This window comes from Geotrypetes seraphini, chromosome 5 (assembly GCF_902459505.1).
Source record: "Geotrypetes seraphini chromosome 5, aGeoSer1.1, whole genome shotgun sequence".
Taxonomy (NCBI): domain Eukaryota; kingdom Metazoa; phylum Chordata; class Amphibia; order Gymnophiona; family Dermophiidae; genus Geotrypetes; species Geotrypetes seraphini.
In genome coordinates this window covers 120,208,841-120,235,015 of record NC_047088.1, presented here as the reverse complement: position 1 = coordinate 120,235,015, position 26,175 = coordinate 120,208,841, and the positions used below count along the sequence as shown (strand labels likewise).

Here is a 26,175-nt window from a genome sequence, read left to right as displayed (position 1 = left end):
CGTCCCTTCGGCCACGGCGAGGACGCTCGGGAACTCTCCCTGGCAGGAGACCTGAACAAATTGGGATTATCGACCCGCAGGTCCCGAACCCTCAAGGTATCGACCCCGGCAGGCGACGAGCGACCGCGCCGCCGAGGCGAGGCCCGAGACCGCTTGGCCTTCCTCGCACGGTGCCTCGTCCGAGGCTTGCCCGAGGGTGATGAACCTCGCGAGGACTCCGAGGACGACGACGAGAGCCGCCGTACCCGGCGCACCTTGTCGCATGGGCGCACGCTACGCTCCGGCTGTCCCCTCGAAGCCGAGTCTGAGGGCAATGCCGAGGTCGAGGCCGTGGGCGCCTCTGGAGCCGACGCCCCGGTACCCGAGGCCGAGGTCGCCAACTGCGGGGGCATCGAGGCCGAAGCAGTCGAGGCCGAAGCCTGCTGCAGGTGCTCAATCGCCCCGGTGAGCTCCGAGGCGATCAATGCCCGGAGCAATTCCTGGAACACCGGGATCGACATCCCCTGGGGCAGCACCTGCCGACGCTCCTCAGAGGGCGACCTCGGTCTCGAGTATTCCCTCGGGGCGATGGACTTGGGCATCCTGGGCTGAGTGGAGGTGGACCCTCCCGCCGTCGAAGAGCCCGAGGATGGCTTTTTAGATGATCCTGGAGCTGAGGAGGGAAGTGGAGACTTACCCGAGGCCTTGGATGCAGCTACTGGCTTAGAGGGCATCGAGGGACGAGGCAAAGCCGAGGGTCCCGAGGCCGAGGCCGAGGTCAAGGCCGGGGCCGAAGCCGAGGCCGAACTCGAGGCCTTCCCAGGCGGGGACTCTACGGAGAAAAGATCCGCCATGCGGGCCTTACGGCGCGTGAGTGCCCGCTTCTGAAAGGTGGCACACTTGACACACGCCTCTGTCGGGTGCTGGGGCCCCAAGCACCGTAAACAGCAGCGATGGGGGTCTGTTATCGAAAGTAATCGGTCACAACGACCGCACTTTTTAAACCCCGTAACAGGCCGGGACATGGGCCTACAACGTGGCCGGGAACGAACGAGGTTCCCGGGCCGTGGCTACCGGGAGCCCCTGGAGCGACAGAAAAAGGAATTTTTTTTTTTTTTTAGAAAAATGAAAAACAAAGAAAGAAAGAAAGAAAGAACTACACGCAGTGACCGCGTCGAAAAACGTCCACAGCCGCGGCGACAGAAGGCAATTAGAGCACAAAAATATCCACAGGGCTTCTGGCTCCGCGGATGAATTAGAACTGAGGACCACGAGGTGGGGATGCGCCCTCTAGTGGGCAAGAAGGCTAGCACATGCGTGGTGCAGTGTGCAAACTTGAAACTTCAATCAAGTTTGCTTGAAAAGCTGTCCGCGCTGGGGCTCCGTAGATGACGTCACCCACATGTGAGAATATCATGCCTGCTTGTCCTGGGATAATCAACGATACACGTCCAAAGAACTGAGGAACAGAAACCACCCTAATCTAATCTAATCTAAACCTTAAGTTTATATACCGCATCATCTCCATGAGAATGGAGCTCGACACGGTTTACAAGAACTTAAAATAGTGGGTAGAGAAGAAGAAAAAGGATTACATGAACTTATGTGTAGAAGGGGGGAGAGAAAGGGGGGAAGGAGGGCCCGACTGGAAGACGTCTGAATCAAGCTGTCCGTCAAGAAGAAAGTACGGTACCACTGCCCACCTTTGCTAAGATGTTTGTGAAACCTTGGGTAGGCAAAATGTCATGTGCCAAAACCAAAAGCGCTGCTCCAAGAGAGGCAAGCCAACCTAGTTCTGAGTCGGAGTCCATAGGGAAAATGTAACACATAATGAAACACAAGACATAGAGACTCCAAGAACAAACCGGAAACCTGAGGAGGATGCAAAGTTGCAAGCATCCCGAAAAAATGTTCACAGCCCCCTGACCTACATAAAAACATAAGAAAATAAGAAACGCCTTCACCGGATCAGACCCTAGGTCCATCTAGACCCGCACACGCGGAGACCAAGCTAGGTACTCCCTGTTGGAGATCCTGATTTCCCGTATCCCTCGATGTGATTTGCAAGAAGGTGTGCATCCAACTTGCGTTTGAATCCCAGAATGGTAGTCTCCATCACAACCTCCTCCGGGAGAGCATTCCAAGCGTCCACCACTCTCTGTGCGAAACAAAACTTCCTGGCATTTGTCTTGGACCTGCTGCCCCTCAGTTTCAGTCTATGACCTCTTGTCCGTGTCACATCTGAAAAAGTGAATAATGCTGTTTCTTGGTCTATTTTGTCAAATCCTTTTAATATTTTAAAAGTCTCTATCATATCTCCTCTTTTCAAGGGTGAATAGTCCCAGTTTTCCGAGGCGTTCTTTGTAGCTCAAATTCTCCATACCTTTGATTAGTTTTGTGGCTCGCCTCTGCACCTTCTCCAGCAGGGTTATATCTTTCTTAAGGTATGGAGACCAGTGTTGGACACAATACTCCAAGTGTGGTCTGACCATTGCTCTATAAAGCGGCATTATGACGTCCACCGATCTACTCGTGATGCCCTTCTTTATCATGCCCAACATCCTGTTTGCTTTCTTTGCCGCCGCCGCACATTGAGCCAATGGCTTCAGGGTCCTGTCTATCAGTACCCCTAAGTCTCTTTCTTGTTCACATTTACCTAATGTTACACATAAGAACATAAGAAGTTGCCTCCACTGGGTCAGACCAGAGGTCCATCTCGCCCAGCGGTCTGCTCCCGCGGCAGCCCATCAGGTCCGCGACCTGTGAAGTGGTTTCTGACCATTTCTATAACCTACCTCAAGTTCTATCTGTACCCCTCTATCCCTTTTTCCTTCAGGAACCTATCCAAACCCTCCTTGAACCTCTGTACAGATTTCTGGCCTATCACATCCTCCGGAAGCGCGTTCCATGTGTCCACCACCATCTGGGTAAAAAAGAACTTCCTAGCATTTGTTCTAAACCTATCCCCCTTCAATTTCTCCGAGTGACCCCTAGTGTTTGTGGCTCCCCTCAGTTTGAAGAATCTGTCCCTATTCACTTTCTCTATGCCCTTTAGGATTTTGAAGGTTTCTATCATGTCCCCTCTAAGTCTCCTTTTCTCCAGGGAGAACAGCCCCAGCATTTTTAACCTGTCAGCGTATGAAAAATTTTCCATACCTTTTATCAGTTTAGTCGCTCTCCTCTGCACTCCCTCTAGTACCGCCATGTCCTTCTTGAGGTACGGCGACCAGTATTGAACACAGTACTCCAGGTGCGGGCGCACCATTGCGCGATACAGCGGCATGATGACTTCCTTCGTCCTGGTTGTGATACCTTTTTTGATGATGCCCAGCATTCTGTTTGCCTTCTTTGAGGCTGTCGCACACTGCGCCGATGGTTTCAGTGATGTGTCGACCATCACCCCCAGGTCCCTCTCAAGGTTACTCACCCCTAGAAGTGTTCCCCCCATTTTGTAGCTGAACATCGGGTTCTTTTTCCCTACATGCATGACCTTGCATTTCTGTACGTTAAAACTCATTTGCCACTTTTTTGCCCAGTCTTCCAATCTCGTTAGGTCCCTTTGCAGGTCTTCACAGTCTTCCGTGTTTCTAACCCTGCTGCAGAGTTTGGTGTCATCAGCAAATTTGATAACCTCACATTTTGTCCCCGTCTCCAGATCGTTAATAAATATACTGAATAGTAGAGGTCCCAGCACCGACCCCTGTGGAACTCCGCTCGTGACCCATTGCCAGTCTGAGTATTGGCCCTTTACTCCAACCCTCTGTTTCCTGCCTGCCAACCAGTGTTTTGATCCATCGGTGGATATCCCCTTGCACCCCGTGGTTCCACAGCTTTTTAAGTAGCCGTTCGTGAGGTACCTTGTCGAAGGCTTTTTGGAAGTCAAGGTAAATGATGTCTATGGATTCCCCCTTATCCATCTGGCTGTTTATTCCCTCAAAGAAGTACAGCAAGTTCGTGAGGCATGACCTTCCCTGGCAGAAGCCATGCTGGCTCGCCTTCAGTTGTCCATTGTTTTCTATGTGTTCGCAGATTGTGTCTTTTACCATTGCTTCCATCATCTTTCCCGGAACCGAGGTCAAACTCACAGGCCTGTAGTTTCCCGGGTCACCCCTTGATCCCTTTTTAAAGATGGGCGTGACATTTGCTATTTTCCAGTCCTCTGGGATCTCCCCAGTTTTTAGGGAGAGGTTACATATTTGGCGAAGTGTCTCTGCTATTTCGTTTCTCAGTTCTTTTAGTACCCTTGGGTGGATGCCGTCCGGGCCCGGTGATTTGTCACTCTTTAGTCTGTCTATCTGCCTGAGGACATCCTCTTTGCTTACCTCTAGTTGTACCAGCCTTTCGTCGTGTTCTCCGCTTATAATCACCTCGGGTTCTGGGATATTGGATGTATCCTCTCTGGTGAAGACTGACGAGAAGAATTTGTTTAACCTGTCAGCTATCTCTTTTTCCTCCTTTATCGCTCCTTTCCTGTCTCCGTCGTCCAGTGGTCCCACTTCCTCTCTGGCTGGTTGTTTCTCTTTCACATACCTGAAGAAGGGTTTGAAGTTTCTTGCTTCTCCTGCCAGTCTTTCCTCATATTCTCTCTTTGCTTTCTTGACCTCTTGATGGCATTCTTTCTGGTGTCTTTTGTGCTCTTCTTGGTTTTCCTTTGTTGGTTCCTTTTTCCATTTTTTGAAGGATGATTTCTTGTTGCTTATCGCCTTTTTAACTGCAGTAGTTATCCATGCTGGGTTTCTAGTTCGATTTTTTTTTGCACCCTTTCCTAAACCTTGGGACGTACAGGTCTTGCGCCTCGAGCACTGTGCCTTTAAGCAGTGTCCAGGCTTCCTTTACGGTCTTCACTTTCCCTGAGCTGTTGCTGAGCTTTTTTCCCACCATTTTCCTCATGTCTTTGTAGTTTCCTTTTCTGAAGTTGAGTGCTGTCGTTGTGGTTCTTTTCGCCTTTGATGTTCCCATGTTTAATTTGTACTGGATCATGTTGTGATCGCTGTTCCCTAATGGTGCTATTACCACCACTTCCTTTGCGGGTCCTTCTAGCCCGTTGAGGATTAGGTCTAGAGTGGCATCCCCTCGTGTTGGTTCCGTGACCAGCTGCTCCATGAAACAGTCCCTTATTGCCTCTAGGAATTTAGTTTCTCTCGTGCAATTTGAGAGCCCAATGTCCCAGTCTATTCCCGGATAGTTGAAATCCCCCATAACCACCACCCTTCCACTTTTGCACACCTGCCTCAGTTCGGCCTCCAGGTCCAGGTCGTTTGCTTCTGGCTGTCCTGGTGGGCGATAGTACAGTCCCAATTTGATGTCAGCTCCTTCCCCTCCTGTGAGCTTAACCCATAGTGACTCCAGACTGTCTGCCCTTATTGTTGTTTCTGTTCTGGATGAAGGAATGGAGTCCTTTATATACAGTGCTATTCCTCCCCCCTTCTTGTGTGCCCTGTCCCTCCTGTAGAGTTTGTACCCTGGCAGGGCCACATCCCATTTGTTGTCCTCTGACCACCATGTCTCTGTGATTCCTATTATGTCTAGGTCCTTATTTCTGGCTATAACTTCTAACTCCCCCATTTTAGTCCTTAGGCTCCTAGCATTTGTATATAGGCAATTTAAGTCCCAGTTTGTTACCTTTTCTTTTGGATCTACTCTTGATTTGATGCCCTTGCTGGTCTCCTCACGGGCTGCCTCCTCACGGTCTGCCTCCTGTGGTGTGTCTATCCTGTCCTCTGCCCTCTTCTTTGTTCTTTGATAGCCCTCTGGTTCCAGCTGTTTCCTCCTTGTCTTGCTCTTTTGCTCTGATTTCCTCTCGGGTCCCTGTACTGCATCTTTGGGTTTATATCCATAAAGTGTCCATTTTGTCTCTAGTCCACTATCGCCCTTTCCTGTTTCAGTATCCTTGTTTGATACCGTGGTCCGATGTGTCGAGGTCAGATCGACTGTCGGCTTTCCCCTTGTTATCAGTTTAAAGCCATGTCTATGCAGGTCTGGAAGTTTCGTGCCAGCATCCTTGTCCCAGCCGTGCTCAAATGCAGTCCATCTCTCCTGTAGAGCTTATTTTTCCCCAGGAAGGTTGACCAGTTCCGTACAAAGAGGAAACCCTCCTCATCACACCATCGCCTCAGCCATCCATTTGTTGCTTGCAGCTCGGTCTGCCTCCTTGCATCTGCCCTTGGTACTGGCAGGATCTCTGAAAAGGCTATCTTCCCTGTCCTCAGCTTCAGCATCCTCCCCAGGATCTTAAACTGCTCGGTCAGTGTAGTCATGTTGAAATTTCTTCTGCTGACGTCATTGGTTCCGACGTGGATTATCACTGCTGTTTCCTCTGTCTCAGCTCCCTCCATAATTATCTCGATTCTGTCGGAGATATCCTTTGTCCTCGCCCCTGGGAGACATGTCACTAGGCGATCCGCTCTGCCTCCTGCTATGTGACTGTCCACCTCTCTCAAGATTGAGTCTCCCACCACGATAGCAGATTTTCCTCTCCTCAGCTTCCTCCTGGGTCTCAGGTCTGTGTCAATGATTGGGTCCTCCAATCCTTCTTTCTCCTGATTGGTTTCTCCGCAAGGTTCCTACCCCTCGGCTCCTGGTGGGTCCTGGAGGCTCCTGGCTGGTCCTGTCCTCCATCCGTTTGTTCCCTTCTGAAGAGCGGGTGATCCTGTGTTTCTACCATCCTGCAGGCCTCCTCGATGAATCTTTCGAGCTCTCTGACCTGTTCGTTGATGTGGTTTTCTCTGTTGGTGTCCTCAGTTGGTTCAAATTCCCTTGGTTCCTCTATGGAGCGGAGTCCCTCTAGCTCTTGCACTTTGATCTGCAGTCTCCCGACCTCCTTCCTTAGGCTAGCCAGTTCCTGACATCGACTGCACATGTAGGCCTGCCTCCCAGAAGGGAGGTATTCATACATGTGACATTCAATGCAGTATACTGGAAAGCTTCGCTGGCCTTCTGCTGCCTCCATTTTTCTTTCCTTGTGATTTAAAGTTGTGAGCTGGAGTGTGCCCGACGTGCAGCTAGGTGGAGAAGTAGAGAGAGAAGAAATAATGAGTATAGAAGAAAGGATAGATTTTTTTTTTTTTTTTTTAGAATTTAATTAGGAAGATTGAAGGTTGAAAATTGAAGTTGCTGCTGTGCAGCCGGGACTCCTGGCTCCTTCTCTCGGCTCCTTCGCAAAGGCGCCCTCGCTAAGGCGAGCGCCTTTGCCGCTCGCCTTCACCGCACGCCAAACGGCCGCGCTCCGTTGGCACGCCACCTTTTAAGGGGGAGCCTGGGCACTGAAGCGACCTCTGATGCGGTGGGGGTGGGCGGAGCTTACTCTCGCCGCTACCCCGATCAGTCTTCCACCCCTCCTGTCCTCTGCCTGCTGCCCTAGTGTCTCTCCTCTCAGCCCTGGCTTCCTGCCTGCCTCCCGATCCTGCTTGCTAGCCTGAAAAGAAAGAACAAGATAAGAGAAGCCGATTTGAACGCCGCCGCGGTCTGCCTCGTGCTCAGGCTTCCTGCCTTTTAAGGGGGAGCCTGGGCACTGAAGCGACCTCTGACGCGGTGGGGGTGGGCGGAGCTTACTCTCGCCGCTACTCCGATCAGTCTTCCACCCCTCCTGTCCTCTGCCTGCTGCCCTAGTGTCTCTCCTCTCAGCCCTGGCTTCCTGCCTGCCTCCCGATCCTGCTTGCTAGCCTGAAAAGAAAGAACAAGATAAGAGAAGCCGATTTGAACGCCGCCGCGGTCTGCCTCGTGCTCAGGCTTCCTGCCTTTTAAGGGGGAGCCTGGGCACTGAAGCGACCTCTGACGCGGTGGGGGTGGGCGGAGCTTACTCTCGCCGCTACCCCGATCAGTCTTCCACCCCTCCTGTCCTCTGCCTGCTGCCCTAGTGTCTCTCCTCTCAGCCCTGGCTTCCTGCCTGCCTCCCGATCCTGCTTGCTAGCCTGAAAAGAAAGAACAAGATAAGAGAAGCCGATTTGAACGCCGCCGCGGTCTGCCTCGTGCTCAGGCTTCCTGCCTTTTAAGGGGGAGCCTGGGCACTGAAGCGACCTCTGACGCGGTGGGGTTGGGCGGAGCTTACTCTCGCCGCTACCCCGATCAGTCTTCCACCCCTCCTGTCCTCTGCCTGCTGCCCTAGTGTCTCTCCTCTCAGCCCTGGCTTCCTGCCTGCCTTCCGATCCGGCTTGCTAGCCTGAAAAGAAAGAACAAGATAAGAGAAGCCGATTTGAACACCGCCGCGGTCTGCCTCGTGCTCAGGCTTCCTGCCTACACCTAACATTCTATATTCATGTTCCTTGTTTTTCCTACCCAGATGCATCACCTTGCATTATAGCATCTTCCCCCTCATGAGAAAGCCTGAAGAGTCATTGGAAGAAGTCAAGATCCCCTCAGAATGAAGTGCAGAAGGTCAGGGAACGGCAGGATGAGAACTGTAGGATCCGTAAGAAGAAAGAAACTCTCCAAGGAAAAATCAAGTTTTACGCAATGTAAAGAGGAGTATACTGGAATCACGAACACAGTACTAACTCCATGCAATGTGAACGAAATATGCATGTCCTTTAAAGTGAATACTTACGAGACGCAATCAAAATGCTGCATCTACCGCCCCGTGGAAAGCAACAGCAGCCTAACAGGTATAGATAAAGCTCACATCGTTAATAAGAGCTTCCGGGATGAGGCTAACAGACACATAGCGCGTGCTCCTCCGCGGGTTTACAGAATAGGTAACTGGCCCCTGGTGAGAAGGAGCTGAACAGCCCTGTCTGGTCTGGGGGTCCATCTAGCATGTGCCATGAGAAGAATCAGGGACGATGTCAACAGGCATATAGCTTATGTCACCCTAAGCATGTGGAAGAAGAGGAAACTTGCCCCTAGTCATCATCAGTCTCATAGACCTTGCTGCTAGATTGGAGGGCTGCCTAGTATGCGCCAGGAGTAGATAGTGACCTCCATGCGATAAGCCATAACAACCTGCAGACCTCGGAGACACCCAAACCCCCAGGAAGAAGGGAAGTGTCAACTGGCCCCCAAGAGAGTCCCCTCACTTGGAATCCAGACAAAATATGTTGAAGAAGTAGTTCTATAGCGCTACCAGACACATGCAGTGCTGCACATAGGAAGAAAGATCAACGAAACCTCCAACATACATAGCTCCACCCTTCAGGGACCCCGAGAGAGACAATGAACTACCTGTATGAAACATGGGAACTCTCAGGGCACTTCACCGTGCCTACTGACCACCCACAACGTAGAAAAACTGAGCGTCGGCAGCCACACATGGCAGAATATTTCACCTTAAGTCCCTTGAGACATAACAGAACAGACCCAAGAAAACTAGCTGCCTATCTTCAAGTGAAGCTAGTGGAATACACACACACCAAACTTGAGCACCGCCACAAGGGTCAAAGCTGTCTTAACATCCCCAATGTATCAGACCCCGAAAAGGAAAAGCCATGGTACATGCTGAAAAAGTCAGCAGTATAAAACAGCTCCCTGAACACTGCGGCATTCCCGCTCTCAAAGGAGACCCAAGCGCGGGAAGCTTCGCGCCAAAATATGACTTCTCCCAGAACAGCTCTGCAAAACAGACCCAGAGCCCCGCGATGAAACAGACACACATAGCCGTGGCCTAAATATTTGAAAATTCACCCTGGGGAGGAAATGAATCAAAGGTGCTTGGTCTCAACAGCGTTTGAGAACAAGCGTGCGCCGTTTGCGCTCAGTAAAGACCCGGCTCCTGGACAGTGACCGAAGAACACACTTGGAGCTGATCTCACCTCCCCCAGTGTGGCCCCCCACGGCCATACTGGGAGCCGTGCAAATATGTACCTCCCCAATTCAACACCGGGAGCCGCTCAAATATGGCGCCCCCCCACTGGCCGCAGCAACGCTGAGGAGGAACAGCCCCAGAAACCTACAAACACTGCAGCTCTATTGCCAGGGAAAGAAAAGAAGCTTGTGCTTCTGCCACTTGGGAAAGCACCAGCTCCCTTAACCGAGTATAGCCCTGCACCGAAGCCACTCTGGAGAAAACTAAATGTTAACCCACAAGAAAACAGTGGTTAACAAAAGAAAAGGTCCATAAAGAAGAACCACTCAACAGTGAACCACCTGAGCTCACACCAGCATAAAACAGCACCCGCAGTTCAAATATAAGGAGAATTAAATATATACTCACAACCTTGTTAGGAGTGCCGGTAGATGCCGGCAAATGCCAGTTGCTCAGCACTAGCAGGGCAGAAATGCAACTGTGTCGTCCCTTTTTTTTTTTTTTTAAATAAGGGAAAGAAGAAAAAACAGGGACTAAGTCAAACCCTCTATCACTGGAGGGAGGGTGAGGCAGGGACCTGGGGGGCCCAGGTGTAACCTCTAAAGCTGGCACTGTTCAGCCGGACACCCCTGTCTCACTGAAGAGAGAACCTCAACAGGAGAAACAGAATTGTTAGCTCACTGAAGATAAAAACTCAACAGGAGAAAAGAAGGTTCCAGACACAGCCAGAATCCAGGAGCTAATAGAATAGCAACCCATCACCTGCTGGGAGATAGAGAATACTGATGATACAGGAGGAATGCCAGTCAATAGGACCACCTGTTAATCAGTTTCTCTATCTCCGCCTGCTGGTAGATGTGGGCTATCCCATTGGTCTCTGGATTCATCTGCTGCTGTTGCTAAGGAAATGCATGTCACTTTGAACCCCCCCTTCCCTCCCTCCCTCTGTGTACTTCTACACCAGGGCCCCCTCCCCTGAAGGTGAGTCCCCCCTGAAGGCCTGCACCCCACCCCTAAATGCTTGCCTGTCTTCCCTGAAGGCCTGTTTCCCCCTTGAAGGCTTGTCCCCCCCCTTAAAGGCCTGTCCCCTCCTTAAAGGTCTGCATCCAACCCCTGAAGGCCTGCTGGTCCCCGCTGAAAGCCTGTCTCCCCCTTGAAGGTCTGTCCCTCCTGAAGACCTGCACCTCCCCCTTGAAGGCCTATCCCCCCCCCCTTGAAGGCCTGTCCCCCCCCAAAGGCCTGTCTCCACCCCTTGAAGGCTTGTCCCCCCCTTAAAGGCCTGCATCCCACTCATAAAGGCCTGCCTGTCCCCCCCCTTAAAGGCCTGTCTCCCCCCCTTGAAGGCTTGTTCCCCCTTAAAGGCCTGCATCCCACCCCTGAAGGCCTGCCTGCCTGTCCCCCCTGAAGGCCTGACTTCCACCCCTAAAGACTGCTCACCCCCCCCCCCCGGAAGGCCTGCGTGTTCCCCCTGGCCTCCCACTGGTGCCGGCTTCCCCCCTGGCCTCCCCGCACCGTTTACCTTTGAGGAGCAGCCTGCAGAGAAGACCATGATGCCAGCGATCTTTGCACTACTTCTGAGCTGTTTCCTCTGCCGCGGTCCTGCCCCTCCTCTCCTCTGACGTCAGAGGTAGGATCGCAGCGGAGGAAACAGCTCAGAAGCAGTGCAAAGATTGCTGGCATCGCGATCTTGTCTGTAGGGTGCTCCTCAACGGTAAATGGTGCGGGGAGGCCAGGGGGGAACGGGAGGCCAGGAGGGGGAAGTCGACAGCAGTACTTCCTGACTGACCCTCTCCCCTCGCTCTCTAAAGCAGCTGCGGCAGCACCAGCCAGCAAGAGCAGCGCTGCCACTCCTGCTTTAGGGGGCGAGAGGGGAAGGTCAGCAGAATCGATTTACCCGAAGTGAATTGGTGAACCAATTCGAATCGTGAATCAGGCAGCACTAATAGTGACACAAAAATTATTACTCAACCTTTTACTGTGGTTTTCTTTTTAATGCAATAAGATCAGCCTAGGACAGGGGTTGTTATACCTTCTCTAGGCTACTGCCTCCCAATTAAATGTGGGTTGCCTTTTCCTACTTCCACATAGGGCCAAGGCTGCTGCCTACTCTGACCACAACAGAGTGTAAACAAGGCCACAATAGTAATCTTAGAATTCCCTAAGCAAGTATATCACACTTTACTGCTAGTCCCAGATATTGTCAGAGAGCTCTATTAAGCACACCTATACTAATATCCTATGACCTGTAAAACATCATATCAATATCCATGGCAGCCCATTCAAGAGCACAGAACTGGATAGATGGTGCTTACTTTTTAAAGTTATAAATTTCTGCCTACATGGAACTTGTATTGCTCAAATATGTGGAACTTATAACCACTCATATCCATAAACACAGTATGGTGGGTGGGGAGTGGGAGAGAGAAAGGATATGAAAATCTACATGGGGCAGGATTCACTAATATCCTGAAATCTATCCTATTCGTGTCCTATCCATTTTCGAGTCATTGTAACTGATTGATTCAGTAAAGCTTGTACATGCAAATGATCCAATTGTAAACATGCCGCTATTAGTGCTGAAACATCGATCGACGTGCATGCGCACTGTATCTTTGTTGGTTTTGAAGCTCATAACGCATGCGCTAGCTCTTTAGGACTTCACTGCGTAGAAATGGAACATGGTTTAATCATGGACGTCATTAGTGGGTTCCAAATGCGCCTACCTCAAAGCATTGTTGTCATACAAAAAGCAATATAAGGAAGTATTATTACCAACTGTTATTTTTCTGAAGTACTGTTGCAAGCAGTACAAGCTATGACCGTAGCTTTTTGAAAATTTTTAGCATCAGAGGTTTGTGAGCGACCTGTTGAATTCTTCGAGTTCGTCCTTTTTTAACGGTTCGATCTTGAAGTTTTGCGCACTTCCAAAAAGCATAAATTCATCTCTTTTGATTTTCATATGTTGGTAAATTGACGTTTGTTAACGGAAAGGGGGGAGGGTGTTATGAGACCCGATGGTTTCGGGGATACTGTACATCTATTTTTTAAGGACTAAGCAGTGCCTCTGCTGGGTCAGACCAGAGGTCCATCCCGCCCAGCAGTCCGCTTGCGCGGCGGCCCATTCAGGTCAAGGACCTGCATAGTAATTCTCTATCAGTACCCCTCAATCCCTTTTCCTTCAGGAAATCATCCACTCCTCTATCTATACCCTTCAATCCCCTTATCCTTCAGGAATTCATCCAAACCCTTCCTGAAACCCTGTAGTGTACTCTGTCGTATTACACCCTCTGGAAGCGCATTCCAGGTGTCCACCACCCTCTGGGTGAAAAAGAACTTTCTAGTATTGGTTCTGAATCTGTCCCCTCTTAACTTTTCCGAATGCCTCCTCATTCTTATATTTTTCAAAATTTTGAAAAATCTGTCCCTCTCTACTTTCTCCATGCCTTTCATGATCTTGTAGGTCTCTATCATGTCCCCTCTAAGCCTCCGCTTCTCCAAGGAAAAGAGGCCCAGTTTCTCCAATCTTTCGGCATATGTAAGGTTTTCCATACCCTTTATCAGTCGCGTCGCTCTACTCTGAACCCTCTCGAGTATCGCCATATCCTTCTTAAGGTACGGTGACCAGAATTGGACGCAGTACTCCAGATGCGGGCGCACCATTGCCCGATATAGCGGCAGGATAACTTCTGCCGTTCTAGCTGTAATACCCTTCTTGATTATACCTAGCATTCTGTTCGCCTTTTTTGAGGCTGCTGCGCACTGCACTGACGGCTTCATTGATCTGTCTACCATTATCCCTAAGTCTTTCTCAAGGCTACTCTCACCCATTACTAGCCCCCCCATCGTATAGCTGTACATCGGGTTTCTGTGTCCTACATTCAAGACTTTGCATTTTTCTACATTAAACTTCATCTGCCATTTAGTTGCCCACTCTCCCAGTTTGTTCAGGTCCCTTTGTAAATCTTCACAGTCCTCTTTGCTCCTAACCCCATTAAAGTTTTGTGTCGTCTGCGAATTTTATAACTTCACACTTCAGCCCTGTTTCTATGTCATTTATGAAAACATTGAACAGCAGTGGTCCGAGTATCGATCCCTGCTGGACACCACTCGTGACCCCTCTCCAGTCCGAGTAGTGGCTCTTTACTCCTACCCTTTGCTTCCTATCTGCCAACCAGTTTTTGATCCATCTATGTACATCCCCTTCCACCCCATGGCTCCTTAGTTTCCTTAGCAGGTGTTCATGTGTACCTTGTCGAAGGCTTTTTGGAAATCCAAGTATACAATGTCTATGGGGGCTCCTTCGTCCATTTGCTTGTTTACTCCTTCGAAGAAGTGTAATAAGTTCGTTAGACACGATCTTCCTTTGCTGAAGCCATGTTGGGTTGTGTTCATCAGTTTATTCCTTTCTAGATGCTCGTCAATGCTGTCTTTTATCAGTGCTTCCACCATCTTCCCTGGGACCGATGTCAGACTTACCAGTCTGTAGTTCCCTGAGTCACCTCTCGAACCTTTTTTAAAGATGGGTGTAACATTTGCTATCTTCCAATCCTCAGGGATCGATCTCAAAGTTTTGCGCACTTCCAAAAAGCATAAATTCATCTCTTTTGATTTTCTTATGTTGGTAAGTTGCCGTTTGTTAGAGGAAGGGGAGAGGGTGTTAGGAGACACATTGGTTTCAGGGATACTGTACTTTCTCTCGGGTAGGTGGGGGTAGGTGGTTTATTCGTTGTAAGGCATTCGCCTTAATTTTTATCATCTTTTCGGAATAGATTTGTGCCGTTTATTAACTGGTTATGGAGTATGTGAAAAAACAAGTCTGTTCGTTACCAGGCTAGGGGTTTGTCCGTTGTAACATTTCATTTCATTTAAAATCCAGGACATACAGTCATTTTATGTATCTGAAATGTTTAGATTAGTCTATTTTTTACAAGGGAGGGAACGTTGTTCTAACCTACCTGTTACTTTCTATTGCAGGAGACATGGAGGCAGAGGGAGTCCTCACCACTAAGGTCAGAGCACGCAGATTCACAGATGAAGAGTTTGCTGTTCTTGTGAATAGTGTAGTGGCGAAGTTTAAGGATCTATTCCACAGCACAAGGCTTTCTTCTGGGATGAAACTTGCAATTTGGGCGAAAATTGCAAGTGATGTGTCGTGTAAACGCAGTGTCCTGCAATGCAAGCACTGTTGGAAGGACATCCGTGCTGTGGTTAAGGCCAATTACAGCAAGATATGCAGACATGCCAAGGGTACCGGTGGTGGCCCTCCATGTGCTGTAGAGCTCAGTGACCTGAAGCGTCATGTTCTTCGCACCCTGCATTCTGAACAGATTGTAGGTATCCCTGGTGGTGTGGACACATCAGCCCCGGTGAGCGATTATGGAAACGGTGAGTTAGTTGTACTTTTTTGCTGTTAGTTCACATTTGTACGTCACATTTTTCATGCAGTTATTTTTTTTTCCTAAATGATTTGTCTTTTTTCTTACAGCGCAAGATGGCCATACAGGGGCTGAGGCCACCCTACACATTTCTACATTTCCTGTGGGAAGAGGACAAAAAAGAAGATTGTGTCCAGCTGAACCGGTTGCCCCTACTATGAATTCTGAGGAAAGTGAGCATCGATCTATGGAGGATGGCATCTTTTATGTTAAATTACATATATATGTGTGTCCCCTGGAAATACCTTTCTGTATCTTCTTTCAGACGAGCCACAGCCGGGGACATCGGGTGTTGGAAGATTAACAGCGATTGCGCCAGTTTCACCAACACAGAATATGGATCTGCAACATGGTAAGTTTTGATTAATGCAGGTTGTGATGTACTCTTGTAAGGTACTTTTGTAAATTCTAATTTTAGTATAAATCATGTTTTATTGGTGCACTATCAGTAAATACACAATACAGCACAACAAGGTCGAGATCACCAAATGTACAACCAAACAATTTTTTTTTTGTTTCCCCCCCCAAAGAATCTCCCCAATCCCCACCCCAACCCGAACCCTCACCATGAAACCCAACCCATAACCCAAATCCAGCAAGAAAAGAGTATGCTGAGCAAGCTGTGTTCTTATGCCGCTCAGCACATAGCAAACAAGACAACCAAATCCCGTCCACCCACCCACAGAATGGAGTCTCCTCCTACCCAACTAACTCCACATACATCCAACCAGTCATACCCTCCAGTCACACTCACCCAAACAACCCACCAACCATCCCGGGGAAACAGCTGAGAGCATAGGGTATCATCATCAAAATGAGTTTAAGACCAGACTTCTGGCCCTAGGGGAAAGCGAGCAAATATAGGGGTCCCAGGTCTGCAGGAAAACTTTTGTCCGCCTGACGGATAAACGAGCATGGCGCTGCTCCAAGAGCATCAGATTATGAAATTGATTCCTCCAAGCCCAGTAAGCAGGTGCGATGGCTTGCGTCCAAACGCTAAGAATGATCTTCTTTCCTATAACAGCACCTTTCCGGATCAGCAACCGATGTCCCCGAGCAGGCACTCGCAAAGATTCATATCTATCCAAAAGCAAGCCTACCGGAGACATCGGAATAGAGTGACCAACAAGCCGCTCCAAGAAGCGGAGTACAGCTCTCCAAAAAACTTTCACTTGAGGGCATCTCCAAAATGCATGAAAAAAAGTGTTGCAACCCAGCTGACACTTAGGGCAGATTGGAGAAGAAATGCCCCCAACCTTGTGGACCCACTCTTGGGAAAAATATCCTCAATAGACCACTCGAAATTGGCATTCCTTCAGTTCTGCGCTAATAGAAATAGAAGAGATACGATTAATAAGGGAAGGAAAGTTCAAGGACTCACCAGGTATGCCCAAGTCTCTCCCCCAGCGGCACTCCAAAGCCGCATAAGACTTCTGAGGAGTAAGACGGCGCAAAGCACCATGCAACGCAGACACCATCAAGCCACTAGCATGAAATTGGGCAAAAAAGAGACGAAATTGGTGACCCAATCGAAACCGTAAGCCCGGGCTAGCCAAGGACCTCACATAGTGATGAATTTGCTGATATGCAAATAAACCTCCCACCCCCAAGGAATGGAGCATGGGAAAATCTCCCCAAGATCTTATAGCCCCCTCCACGTCCAATAAATGCTCAAGAAGAAGCAACCCCTCTCCAGTCCATCGCACAAAGACAGGGTTATCACAGCCAGGCAGGAACTGCGGATTCCCCCGTATAGACAACTGATCCAAAACCTGATGGTCTCCCCCCAGCAACCCGACCAAGGCCTTCCAGCAAAAGCGCCACGACCGAAGAAGAAAACTGGATCGGATCGCGGGGGGCAAGAGACGAACAGGCAACCGAGACAACGAAAACAAGTGCCAAGGAGAGAAAAGAGCAGTTTCAAAGTCCCGAAAAAGATAGTCATCACTCCGTAGGCACCAGTCACCCAAAAATCGCAGCAAGCAAGTCAAATTATATAGGCCAATATCCGGGAGTCCCAAACCGCCAATCCTCCCCGGGCCGAACAAATAAGAGATCGATATCTGAGACTTCTTGCCTTGCCAAAGGAACCGGGTCAGCTGCCTATGAAGCCGTTGAAGATCGCGACGGCGAAGACAAAGAGGCAGCAACTGGAGTATATACAACCAGCGGGGAAAAATAACCATCTTATACAAGTGAACCCTACCGTAGAAAGAAAGAGGCAGGGACATCCACTGTGCGAAACAACCCTCCGTAGCGGCCAACAAAGCATCTACATTAGCACGATATATCCAACCCACACAGCTCGTGAGTTGCACTCCCAAATATTTGAACACACCATCCACCCACCGTAAAGGAAACTGACCCGGCCACTCCAATCGCACCGAGTCGGCAGTAGCTAATGCCAAAGATTTATCATAATTCAGTTGAAAGCCAGAAAAATCACCATACTCCTTAAAAAGCGACATAAGAGCAGGAAAGGAAGCCCACGGGGAGGTCAAATGAACCAACAAATCGTCCGCAAATGCCGAAATCTTAAACTCTCGGCCGCCGAGATGGACACCCCGAACCGCCGGATTAGCAGAAATCTCGCGAATTAAAGGATCCAAGGTGAGCACAAAAAGAAGAGGAGACAAGGGGCAACCCTGTCTAGTACCCCGCTGAATCGGAAAAACCACCGAAGAAACTCCATTAACCAGCACCCTGGCCTGCGGATTATGATACAACGCAGCCACCGCGTCACTAAAGAAACCTCCCATACCATAATGTTGAAGAGTACAAAACAAAAAGTCCCACAAAACCCTATCAAAGGCCTTATGGGCATCAAAACTGACCAACAAAGAAGAAACTTTCTCCCACTCCACCCACTCCAGAGAAGCCAGAATAGTACGTAAATTGCGAGTGGACGACCGACCTTGGACGAACCCAACTTGAGGATCCGCCACAAGTGAGGGCAAGATCCCCGCCAACCGGTTGGCCAACAATTTAGCAAAGAATTTAGCTTCAGCATTCAACAGGGAAATGGGACGATAAGAGGTGGCCCTTAATGGGTCTTTCCCGGGCTTAAGCAAAACCACAATCTGAGCAACCTGAAGAGAAGGCGGGAGAGCCCCATCGCGGACCGCAACGTTAAACACATCAACCAGAACCGGGGCCACGTCCGCAAGTAGAAGTCTGTAAAATTTGTTTCGAAAGCCATCGGGCCCCGCCGCCTTTTGCAACGGAGAACTACCAAGAACCAGCGACAGCTCTTCAACCGTAAAAGGAGCCTGTAATCGCGCATTCTGAGTGTCTGTCACCACCGGGTGAGAGACCTGATCCAAATAAAGATCCCCCGCCAACGGAGAAACCAGTGGAGCAGCATACAACTCCTGAAAATAATGTTGAAACACCGCCGCCATATCCTCATCCCTGTGGACCAGACCACCATCTGCCCGGCGAAGGTGTAGAATTGGGGAAAACCCCTTAGCACGCCGAATTAAATTAGCCAACAGCTTACCGCTCTTATTAGCATGCAAATACAGTTGAAATTTATAGTATGCCAAAGATTTCATAGCCCGGTCATGTAAAAGTTCCCGCAATGACAACTGCGAGGCCATCAATAACGCTCTATTGATTCCGGTTGGATGAGCCCCATAGCGGCGACGGTCATCCTGAACCTGGCGTTCCAACCGGAGTACCTGACGGTCGCGCCGTTTTTTCTTCCGGCTTGAGTAAGCAATGATCTCACCGCGCAAAATCACTTTAGCAGCCTCCCAGTAAAGAAGTGAGTCACCTCTATGAGCCGCATTATGAAAAGCATAATCCTTCCATTTGTCTACCAAAAAAGTATGAAACTCCTGGTCAGAATAGAGCGAAAGAGGAAACCGCCAATGAAAGCCCCCAGGGGCATCTCCAGGAAACTCTAAAGTAAGAACAATCATAGCATGATCCGAAACATCATATCCCCCAATCTCCGCCGAGCTCACCTGCGAAAACAGGGAGTCCGTGAGCAGCCAATAATCAATACGGGACTGCGTTGCATGGGCACTAGACGTATGAGTGTATTCGCGGTCTCCAGGGTGTAACACCCGCCACACATCAATCAAAGACATAGAAGAAGCAAATAAGGGGAGGCCTCTAGTCGGGGCATACCTGTCATGAGGAAGGGGAGTAGACTTGTCAATAGTGGGATCATAAGCTTGATTAAAATCCCCCCCCAACACCACGGGGAGATCCTGATGAAGGAGTCTGTTGAGGGAATGCATAAAGGACCCATCCCAAGTGTTAGGAGCATATATGTTACACAAGAGCAAATCCTGCCTATTAAGTGCGACTTTAGCTAGAAGATAACGCCCCTTCGGGTCAGACCATACCTTATGGGTAGTCGGATGCAGACCCTTGCGACATAAGATGACCACCCCTGCCCTCCGGTGCAGACCCGGAGACTCCAAAATCTCGCCAACCCACCAACGGCAGAGTTTAACATGTTCCGCAGAAGAGAGGTGGGTCTCCTGCAAAAATGCTATATCCGCCTTTTGTCGATTCAACGCACTAAGAATTTTTTGGCGTTTAACAGGAGATGTGATACCATGAACATTCCAGGAGATAAACTTAATTACCATGAGTAGGAAAGGCTAAGGTAAAAAGAAAGATAGCTGAATAGACAACCGGGGGGAACCGTCCCAGCCAGCGGCTCCTTCCCAGAACAAAAGATCACCCATAGTCCAAAAAAAACAAACAAAACCAAACTCAAGCACCCCGGATCTCACAGCCACATCCATTCACACCCAAGCACACCCACCCATACACTCCACACATACAAACCACCCTCCCAAGCCCTGCCCCAGACCACTCAACACCCCCCCACCCCCCCAGCAACCTCCCAATCTCCAAACCCCAAAATCCCATGCATGGATCTGGGAGAAACCCAGATACAAGTCACGCTGAAAAGCCCTCCCGAGCCCACCCCCCAACTTCCAGATAAACTAAACACCAGCCCACGAAGAGGAATTACATTAAAAAAAAAAAGAGTGTATAAATATAACTCAATAAATAACTCAATAAATAAAAATAAGAATAAAATAATTACTGAAGAGGAACAGGCAGCTATGTGGGGGAAAACACTCCCAATGCAAACCCCAAAGAAGACAGCAAAGCAGAAAATAAAATAAACACGCATTATGCTGAGAGAGAACAGAACGAGAAGCTATAGCAAAAGCAAAAGGAGCACCATGGCAGGAAAACAGGCTATCCACAACGGGGGATCAGTGCCATGAAATCCAACACACAGTCAAACAAAGACAGCAGAAATATAACCAAAGGGCTGGAGTCCGCGGACATGGGTCTTGCGGAGAAGATGTCAGCAGCCGCCAAACCTCCAGCGATGCCGCTCCACCGGCAACCTATGGCAAAGTCCCGAGGCTGCATGCTAGCAGCAGCAAAACAGCAAGAAAACCAGCCCAGCAAAGCCCAGGAACCAGGAACAAGGAAAAAGAGAAAGGTCAAGGGCTAGGTGCCGCTCCCGCTAGGCGTTGCACAAAAGCCAAGGCAGCGGCCGCGGAGTCAAAAAGGTGAGAGCGACCCTCATGTTGAACTTTGAGACGTGCAGGATAGAGAAGCGCGAACTGGATGTGCAGCTCATGGAGTTGACGGCAAACAGTGGCAAACTCCTGTCTCCGGGCAGCCAATTGAACTGAGAAGTCCTGGAAACACAAAATCTTCTGATTTTCATAGGTGAGGGGGCCCTTCGCCCGAATAGCCCGCAGGATCTCCACCTTGTGGACATAATTCAACACCTTGAAGATCACCACCTTAGGACGGGTAGCATCCTGGCGGCGAACTCCCAGACGATGCGCTCTTTCAATCCGCAGGGGCCCCGCAGTCGAAGGAAGCTGAAGAGACTGCACCAACCAGGATTCCAGAAAAGAATGCAGCTGCCCATCCAACACCGACTCGGGAACGCCAACAAGTCGCAAATTGCTGCGCCTGGAGCGATTCTCCAGGTCCTCCACCTTGAGTTCCAGCTGGCGTATTTTTGAGTCTGCCGCTGTCTGGGCCTCCCAAGACAGCCCAGCCGAGTCCTCCAAATCGGACACCCTTTGCTGAAAGGAACCAAACTCCGCTCTAAGATGGCTCACAGAATCATCCAATCCATCCATTTTGTCAGAGAGCTTTTGGAGCTGGGAGGTAAGGGTGTCTTGAATCGCTGACCGCACCTCCGTGATAATATCCGCTACCCACTCAGAGCGTGGCAAAGGAGGAGACACAAGGGCCGGTTCCGCTATCTTGGAGTCAGCAACCCAAGGCTTCTCCCGATCCTTGCGGGTCACTTTAGCAGCCATAGCACCCCAAAAAGAGCACGAAACGCTGCAGGGACTTCCCCTCCGAAACCGGAAGTCGGGGAAAGCAAACCGCGCCGATAGCAACACCGGCAGAGCACAGCAAAAGCGAGCGGGCCCGGGAGCTCCTTTCACACACGTTGGCTCACCAAGACGGTATCACGTGACCTCTCTGTAAATTCTAATTTTAAAAAAATGCTTTGTTTCTATCGTCAGCACATAAACAGGAGGGGAACATCGTGGGAACCTGTGTTTCACCTGACCTCTATGCAGATGAAGGTGAGTTTTTTGCCTGCGGTTTGCAAGGTGTGAGTGTTGTATTAATATTTCTTAATTTGGTTATTTTTACCATTTATATTTTTTAAACCTTATTTTTTTTCCTCTTTTTAGAACATTCTCAATAAACCAACCTTGAGGATCAAGTTCCTGGCACCATGCATGATGAGGAAGACGGAACAGTGGACCATATAGTGTTCACCCCACAATCATGCCCTTTATCTCCTCAGCCAGCCATGCCCAGTGTCCCCTGAAGCGCAAGGCAGGACCTAGAGAGAGGGCGTGTGAGTGCCCATGTGGACAGGCAAAGTAGGGACGCACGTATTCAAATCCTGCAGTCTGCTGTGGCTGATCAGGAGATGTGGAATAACAGTGCGCAGAATGTTTTGAGAAATCTTGCTGAGGGTGCACAAGCAACGGCTCAGAATATTGCTAGCCTTACCGCTATGATGCAGGCTCAAACAAATGCTATGCTTGATCTCCAGAGGCAGAATCAGGATCTCCAGAGGCAGAATCAAGCCTTGATAAATGTCGTTGTGGACAACAGAGGCTGAGCCAGGGGATGTTGAAGAAGCTCAGAAAACAAAGTGAGGCTTGGCAGACCTTAATGAAGGCTGATACTGTGACCCCCACTTGTACTTTCAAAGCGTCAGTAGGTATGTTACATTTTGGGGATTTTTAATTGTTTCAGTATATGTGCCAGGCGATGATAATATGTGCAATGCTTCATTTCCACAGGTTCGAACCATACACTTTGTACTGTAGCTCCTGCAGTGAAACCCCCTATGGCTCCCCGTGCTTCACTTTGTATGGCACCTAAAGTTTCGTCCAGCCCAAACATGCATGGTGAGTGTTCAACCTGTTACATTTTAGAACAATCCCTTACCTCAACTTCAGTATATCTGCATACACCGTTCCTCATTTAAATTTCTCTTTAGGTGTGAAACATGCTAATCTGTCCGCTTATTTCAATCAACAGATTTCAATCCTATGGCTTCACACGCGTCCACCACTAGGGTACAACCCTTATGTTCTAGCCCTATCATACGTGGTAAGTAACATCCATGTGCAAGATGTTTTTACACCCATACTCATTCATTTGGGGTTTCTCCATTCCTGTACAGTGATATACTAATCGGTCCATTTCTTTTTCTCCATAGGTTCAAACCATGTTTATAGTTTGGGCCCACCTCGCACAACCACCCATGGATCCATATGCGCAACCCACTATGGCACCTCCAGTTTCTTCAAGCCCCATCACATGCGGTAAATAACCATAAATGTGTGATATCTTATACCACCTACCCTCTTGTAGCTTAAGTGTCCTACATTACTAATTGTGATTTATCCTTTGTAGGTGTCCAAGATAACAGTGCTTCTTGGCAGCCTGCGCACACGTATCATGGGTGGTCATTTCCATCATCCGTGGGTAAATTTTACTTTGTATGTGTTACTTTTCCATTTTTCCTATCTTGTATATTGAAGGTGCCACATACAGTCTGTCACTAATTGATTGTGGTATGTTGTATACACTGTAGGACCAGCAACATCGACGCCGATGCAAACCACTAGGCCCCTAAGCAGTACTGCACAAGCTGTGTATCGAGGTAAGTGGCGCTCGTTAGCTCCACTTTATTTCATTTAACTATAGGCTTTCCCTATCCTAATCCACTATTTTTTCCTCTATACTTCAGCATTCACAGCAGTCTACAGCAAGGACACAGAGTTGCAACCCTTCCAATTAGTGTTCGCGTGGGACCCAGCTAATTAGTATACTAGTGTTGTTCGTTGTGCAAAACCCCAAAAATTGGAATTCATTTGTAGCTTCTACATCTCATTTTTTAATTTTGGGCAATGCTTTATGATCCTTCTGTCTGTCTTTCGATCCTTTGGTTATTTGTTTCAGTTTTAGGATTTAGGGGGTCTTGGGAAGCTAATATCTTTTTGTTCTTTTTCTTCATCTAGGACATGTTCCTGTGAGTCCATTTTTCGGGGGCACAACTGGGAAAAGAGCCGATGTCACACAAGGTATGTAGCGTCCATTGTCCTACTTTCCTATTTTGGTTTGTTTGCTGGGTTTAAGCCCCTCTCACACATTTTTCTTTTTATGTACCCTTCAGCACTATCGGCAGTGTTCCCAGATTGAGGGGACTTCGGGAGTGATTCATCGTGGGACAGTGCGGGGCCCTCCACTTTCTGTTGAATCATCCCCGGATTCAACAGAAACCTTAACCCAATTGTGCATTCCAGGTTTTACTTGGAGGTGCAACCAATGCAATCCTCGTGCCTGCGAGGATCCTTTTTTCCAGGTTTCAAATGCCTTCATTGTGCACTTGCAATAATAAGGCTTTAGAAACAGGGATGTAACGTATGTTTATGGGCATCTCAACCATGACGGCACAGAGTAAAAACACTTGTGTTCCAGTTATTTTTTGAAATAGGATGCATGATAGTAATATTTTTTCAATATTACAAAAGTCTGAGTTGTGCATTGGATCCAATAAGGCTTTGAAACTTGGATGGAATGTATATTTTTTGCCGGTGTGTTAGGTTTAATTCAAGCTATATATTACCATTTCTGAAATTAAAAATAGCCTGTGTCAACATTTGGGTTGGGTTTCAGAGCGTGGTGCTTGGGATGTGTAGTAATACCCCTATTTCCACCAATAAAATTATACAGCATGTCTTCATACTTTATTATCTGTGCATATTTTTCATCATAGCAATCAGCTGGAGACGCATTGCATTGACTAATACACTATGAAATGTTCTGTGTATAGATATTTGTGTAGTTCTTTGTGGTTTCCTAACTGTTTTTTATTTCAATAAAACACTGTTTATCAAAGTTCTGTTTCTGGGGGGGATGGGTAGGTTATGATAATTTAATATATATGTGCATAATTTAATTGATTAATATACATAGGAATTATATTATTCATGTATAGATATGAGATGGGGTGGGATATAAATCTTTTAGGTATATATTATTAGGGAATTATCAAGTGATAATGTAATATGTTGTGTTCATATTTTAAAGTACACTTGATGTATATGTTAAAATGAATAAAGATTTGGAGAATACTATTGTTGGAAGGGATGGGAGGGGGAGGGTTTTTTATTTATATATTTATGCTGATGTTTGATTAGATTTTCAAGTGATTTGTATGATCTAATTGATATTTTATTGTACACTTGATGTAAGAAATGAAAATGAATAAAGATTTGGGGGAAAAAAAGTTCTGTTTCTGCTTCGTAGATGACATTTTCAAGTGCTAATGTGTGGTGGGTCTAACAATATTTTCAAACATTTGTTAAAAATACCTACATAGCCATATAGAAAAATGCTTGCTATAAAACATCTTTGTTCATATATTTTTTATTATGGTTGTGATAAGGGCTGGTATTACACAGACTTGGACAGAAAGGGACAACACACATAAGTATTAAATAGCAACCATTGCACTGTGTCTGTATTACAAGCATCATGTTAATACTAACGCAATATACAGTCAAGGCAAACACTTTACAAGTGTATTGGTCTTTTCGGCACTGTTATCCATTTGGGAAACATTACATTTTTGTAACAATATGTGTATAGGTGTGGCAATAAGTGTGCCATGAGCACCTACACTGGTGGAAGGAGGCACCTTGGAGGAAGCAGGGATGGTAACTCTGCAACACCTGTTGACAGAAGCTCCGCTAGCAGGAGCACTTTTCCATAATTAGAAAGGTTAACCTTAAATGAAGTCTAGCAAGACCAAGTATAAATTTGACCACATAAACTTGTGCAACCTGGCAATCACAATCCTCTAGTGCAAACACATTTAGCTTTATGTAAATAATGAATTGAGAAATCTGGGGTTACCCATGGCATGGGGAAGGAAGTTGAAGGTGAAAGGAGTGACCTTGGAGGAAACAGGGGTGTTAACTCAGCAACACCCATTGAGATAAATTTGCTCCGATAGCCGGAGCAATTAGCCCTCATTTATTAAATTCCCCCCCCCCCAAAACAAAATTCTATTACCTTAAATGAAAAGAACAGCTTCTAAAATGCTATTACTGATATTCCCATACTCCCACAACACACTTCAGAATCTGTTAAGCCTATCTGGGGAGTTATCAAAATTGCGTCACACACATCTGACCCCAGCGCGGGTGATGAAGATACAGGTCCTGCGCCTTCTTCTTTTAATCCTTAACCTAGCATCTTAATTTTAAATACACGCAGATGCCATGTTGCACAAGTTTATGTGGTCCAATTTTGACCTAAGGGCCTGGGGGGGAGGTTGGAAGGGTGCGCCTGCACGGCATGAGAAAGGGTCGGCATGGGGCAGGAGCAGCAGCAGCTGCTGATCCTGCCTCCGCCGCCGCCTCCTCCTCTGAGCTTTCATTTGAACATCAAGAAAAATAACAAGGCATAACATATGTT

General features: G+C 48.2%; 1 protein-coding gene across 11 annotated transcripts in view; it reads left to right on the top strand.

The window, feature by feature from the left end:
- Positions 1–24,699, top strand: part of LOC117360477 — a 38,001-nt gene extending 13,302 nt beyond the window's left edge. Inside the window, exons 2-7 of one of the 11 annotated variants that reach the window (XR_004539425.1) lie at positions 14,690–15,100; positions 15,201–15,323; positions 15,416–15,502; positions 21,687–22,402; positions 22,485–22,592; positions 22,726–24,699. Coding sequence is in view for 2 of the 11 variants with exons in the window: in XM_033944264.1 (XP_033800155.1) it covers positions 14,690–15,100; positions 15,201–15,323; positions 15,416–15,502; positions 21,687–21,835 (770 nt within the window). In the remaining 9 variants the exon portion in view is untranslated. Of the gene's footprint in view, positions 1–14,689; positions 15,101–15,200; positions 15,324–15,415; positions 15,503–21,686 lie in introns of all 11 variants that reach the window. The other 10 variants (XR_004539427.1, XR_004539428.1, XR_004539422.1 and 7 more) reach the window with 10 other exon arrangements.
- Positions 24,700–26,175: the final 1,476 nt, after the last annotated feature.